The 5,174-nt window shown below is 47.4% G+C and overlaps 1 protein-coding gene across 1 annotated transcript in view; it reads right to left on the bottom strand.

Moving 5' to 3' along the window:
- Positions 1-585: 585 nt before the first annotated feature.
- Positions 586-5,174, bottom strand: part of PIN1 (peptidylprolyl cis/trans isomerase, NIMA-interacting 1) — a gene marked incomplete at its 5' end in the record, with an annotated part of 14,627 nt that continues 10,038 nt past the window's right edge. The window contains 2 exons of the mRNA XM_015850855.2: positions 586-2,543; positions 3,411-3,521. Of these exons, the coding sequence (XP_015706341.2) occupies positions 2,434-2,543; positions 3,411-3,521 (221 nt within the window). The remainder of the gene's footprint in view (positions 2,544-3,410; positions 3,522-5,174) is intronic.

Genomic DNA, 5,174 nt, shown 5'->3' with positions numbered 1-5,174 from the left:
GGGGGGGGGACACATTAAAGTCACATCAGGGGGGAGTTGGGGGGGGGGGCATATATTAAAGTCAATATATGGGGAGATGTGGGAGGAATGAATGAGATCTCGGCTGTGGAGGGGGGGATGATTAACATAAGTGTTAATTGGAGAGGGATTTATTTGCCAAGCGTTAATTTGACGAATGGGTGAATGTTAAATAGGAAAGGACAGATGTTTTATGAATGGACAGATGTTATTTTATGAATGGGTGAATGTTAAATAGGAAAGGACAGATGTTTTATGAATGGACAGATGTTATTTTATGAATGAACAGATGTTTAGTACGGAAAGGCGGGCGTTATTTTATGAATGGACAGATGTTATGAATGGATGGACGTTATATATGAATGGACAGGCATTTTATGAATGGATAGACGTTACATACGGAAGGACAGGCACTATTTTATGAATGGACAGAGGTTAAATGTGAATGGACAGATGTTTTATGAATGGACAGATGTTACATATGAATGGACAGGCATTACTTTATGAATGGATGGATGTTATATGTATGGAAAGACAAGCATTTTATGAATGGACACACAGTAAATATGAATGGACGGATGTTTTATGAATGGACAGATGTTACATATGAATGGACAGGCGTTATATGAATGGATATTATATATGAATGGACAGACAAATGGACAGACATTATATATGAAAGGACAGGCATTATTTTATGAATGGATGGATGTGATATATGAACAGACAGGCATTTTATGGACAGATGTTAAATATGAATGGACAGGCATTTTATGAATGGAAAGACATTATATATGAACAGACAGGCATTTTATGAATGGACGGATGTAATATATGAACAGACAGGCATTATTATATGAATGGATGGATGTAATATATGAATAGACAGGCATTATATGAATGGACGGATGTGATATATCAATAGACAGGCATTATATGAATGGATGGATGTAATATATGAATAGACAGGCATTTTATGAATGGATGGATGTCATATATAAATGGACAGGCATTTTATGAACGGATGGATGTGATATATGAATAGACAGGCATTATATGAATGGATGGATGCTATATATGAACAGACAGGCATTATTATATGAATGGATGGATGTAATATATAAATGGACTGGCATTTTATGAATGGACGAATGTGATATATGAATAGACAGGCATTATTATATGAATGGATGGATGTTATATATGAACAGACAGGCATTTTATGAATGGACAGACGTTATATATGAACAGACAGGCATTTTATGAATGGACGGATGTTATATATGAATAGACAGGCATTATATGAATGGATGGATGTAATATATGAATGGACAGGCATTATATGAATGGATGGATGCTATATATGAATGGACAGGCATTTTATGAATGGAAAGACACGATATATTAACAGACAGGCATTTTATGAATGGAAAGACACGATATATTAACAGACAGGCATTTTATGAATGGACAGACGTTATATATGAACAGACAGGCATTTTATGAATGGATGGATGTAATATATGAACAGACAGGCATTATTATATGAATGAATGGATGTGATATATGAATGGACAGGCATTTTATGAATGGACAGATGTGATATATGAACGGACAGGCATTATATGAATGAATGGATGTGATATATGAACAGACAGGCATTTTATGAATGGACAGACGTTATCTATGAACAGACAGGCATTTTATGAACGACTGGACGTTAAACATGAATGGACAGGCATCATTTTATGAATGGACGGACGCGATTCCGATGGCTTCCACCACCACCCGACGGAGCGAAGGCCGCTTTATTCCGGTCCAAACGAGTCTGAACAAACATGCAGAGGGGTTGGGGGGGGGGTTGTAAAGGGGGGGGGGGGGGGGGGGTGGGAATTGGGGAGGGGGTTTTGCTCCGTCGTAGCACCGCAGTTCACAGCTCAGCTTCGCCGCTGCAATAAATACTCTGCATCTAAACCAGCGGTGGGGGAAGAAGAAGGGGGGGGAGGATGGGGATAAAGGGGGTTAAAGGGGGGGGGTCTTCCAACGTGGACCCCCCTCCTCAGCTTCAGGTGATGCAGCGACGGGATGGGAGAGGGTGGAAGAAGCGACGTCGTCTTTGCCAACGTTCTGGAAGGTTCTGCCATCCCATCCTTCATTCATCGTCATCAAAACCTTCATCCCCATCGTCAGGAGCCTCCAGGAAGGTATTGAGATATGAAACGAGCTTTTAGTTTCTTCTTTATTTCCCCTCTTTCTTGCTTATTTTTGTCTTGTTTTCAAGCACTGGAAGTGAAGTCCCTATAGGAGAACGTGGGGTCGAAGTGGGTCGCATCCTTCCTTCCTTCTTCCTTTCCCTTCTTTCCTTTCTTTCTTCTTTCCTTCCTTCCTTCCCTCCTTCCTCCCCTCTTTGGCCCTTCACTCCGTGCGCAGGATGATGTGGATCCCTGACTCTGTGAACACGGGGCCGCTCATCTCACCCGCCCTCAAAGCAAACGAAGCGTCTTCGAAGGGTTTCTGCATCTGACCTGGAAGGGGGGGGGGAAAAGGGGGATAAAAAGCAAGGAGGATGCATAGAAAAGGGCCAGAGATCCTCCTAAAGAGATAGATCCCGAGCAGAGAGGTGAATAGTGTAATTAATGGCCTGTTGCTGGTTGATGAGGGGAGAGATTGGGGTTGGGAAGGGGAGGAGATGGGGAAGGGGAAGGGAAGAGGAAGAGGAAGGGGAAGGGAAAGGATGAGAAGGGAAAGTGGAAGGGAAAGGGAAGGGATGGGAAGGGGAAAGGGGGAAGGAAGGGATGGGAAGGGAAAGGGAAAGAGAAAGGGATGGGAAAGGGAAGGGAAGGGAAGGGGAGGGGAGGGGAAGGGGAAGGGGAAGGGATGTGAAGGGGAAAGGGAAGGGGAAAGGGGGAAAGAAGGGATGGGAAGGGAAAGGGAAAGAGAAAGGGATGGGAAGGGGAAAGGGAAGGGAAAGGGAAAGGGGAAGGGGAAAAAGGGAAAGGGGAAGGGAAAGGAAGGGATGAGAAGGGAAAGGGAAGGGATGGGAAGGGGAAAGGGAAGGGGAAAGGGGGAAGGAAGGGATGGGAAGGGAAAGAGAAAGAATGGGGAAGGGAAAGGAAGGGGAAGGGAAAGGGAATGGTAAAAGGGAAGGGGAAAAAAAGGGGAAGGGAAAGGAAGGGGAAGGAAGGGATGGGAAGGGGAAAGGGGAAAGGGGGAAGGAAGGGATAGGAAGGGAAAGGGAAAGAGAAAGAATGGAGAAGGGAAAGGAAGGGGAAGGGAAAGAAAGGGGAAGGAAGGGAAGGGAAAGGGGAAGGGAAAGAGGAAGGGAAAAGGGAAAGGAAAAGGGAAGGGAAAAGGGAAGGGGAAGGGGAAGGGGAAGGGGAAGGGAAACTCACCACGTCCGAAGGCGCCCAGATCTCCCCCAGCCTTTGCTGAGCTGCAGTCACTGAACTGGGAAGCGAGAGATTCAAAATCCTCTTCTCCTGATTTGATCTTCTGGATGTAACCTGAGAGAGAAGGAAGTGATGGGATGAGGGGGAAGGAGAGGGGGGAAGGGGGGGGAAAAAGGGGGGGTGAGTGATGGAGTGAGAGGGGGAGGAAGAGGAGGAAAGAAGGAGGGAAGAGAGGGGAGAAGGGGGGAGGAAGAAGGGGAGGGAGAAGGGGAGAAAGGGGAAAGGAAGGGGGGGAGGAAATGGGGGAGGAGGAAGGGGAAGAAGGGGGGGAAGAAGGGGGAGGAAAGAGAGAGGAAGAAGGGGAGGAAGGGGGGAAGGAAGGGAAGAGGAAGGGGGAGGAGGAAGAGGGGGAGGAAGAGGAGGGAGGAAGGGGGGGAAAGGGGGAGGAAGGGAGGAGGAAGAAGGAGGAGGAAAGGGGGGAGGAAGGGGAGGAGGAATGGGGGGAGGAATGGGTGGAAGGGGGAGGAGGAAGAGGAGGAGGAAGAGGGGGGAGTAAGAAGAGGGAGGAAGAAGGGAGGAGGAAAGGGGCGAGGAAGAAGGGGAAGGAGGGGGGAGGAGGAAGAGGGAGGAAGAAGGGGAGGAAGAGAGGGGGGAGGAAAGGGAGAGGAAGGGGGGGGAAAGGAGGAAAGAGGAGGGGGAATGGGGGAGGAACAGGGGGGAGGAAGAAGGAGAGGAAGAAGGGGAAGGAGGGGGAAGGAAGGGGAGAGGAAGAGGAAGAAGGGGAGGAAGAAGGGAGGAAGGAGAGGAAGGAGAGGGGGAAGGGAAACGGGCACCCCCATCACCTCATTGGCTGCCACCACAACACACTGGGCCCCCACTCCCCTTCCAGGACCCAACAAGGTCCATTCATTCCATTCATAAACTCCCCACTGATGAGTTCCTGGTCCATTCATTAACTCACCATTGATAAGTTCCAAGGCTTCATTACCTCCCTTCCAGGACCCACCAAGGTCCATTCATTCCATTCATTAACTCACCATTAATGAGTTCCATCAGACCCCATCTGCCTTCCAGGACCCAACAAGGTCCATTCATTCCATCCATTAACTCACCATTGATAAGTTCCAAGGCTTCATTACCTCCCTTCCAGGACCCAACAAGTTCCCACTCAGTCCATTCATTAACTCACCATTAATGAGATCCAAGGCTTCATTACCACCCTTCCAGGACCCACCAAGGTCCATTCATTAACTCCCCATTAATGAGTTCCATCAGACCCTACCTCCCTTCCAGGACCCAATAAGGTCCATTCATTCCATTCATAAAATCCCCATTGATGAGTTCCATCAGCCCCCATTCCCCTTCCAGGACCCAACAGGGTCCATTCATTCCATTCATAAACTCCCCATTGATGAGTTCCTGGTCCATTCATAAACTCCCCATTGATAAGTTCCAAGGCTTCATTACCTCCCTTCCAGGACCCACTAAGGTCCCTCAGTCCATTCATTAACTCACCATTAATAAGTTCCAAGGCTTCATCAGCCCCCACTCCCCTTCCAGGACCCAATAAGGTCCCTCATTCCATTCATAAACTCACCATTGATAAGTTCCAAGGCTTCATTACCTCCCTTCCAGGACCCAACAGGGTCCACTCAGTCCATTCATTAACTTACCATTAATGAGTTCCATCAGCCCCCACTCCCCTTCCAGGACCCAACAAGGTCCATTCATTCCATCCATTAACTCACCATTGATAAGTTCCAAGGC

Source organism: Coturnix japonica, unplaced genomic scaffold (genome assembly GCF_001577835.2).
Source record: "Coturnix japonica isolate 7356 unplaced genomic scaffold, Coturnix japonica 2.1 chrUnrandom561, whole genome shotgun sequence".
In the NCBI taxonomy this organism is placed as follows: domain Eukaryota; kingdom Metazoa; phylum Chordata; class Aves; order Galliformes; family Phasianidae; genus Coturnix; species Coturnix japonica.
Note: the sequence above shows the minus strand (reverse complement) of the source record. Positions and strands in the feature narration are given on the sequence as shown.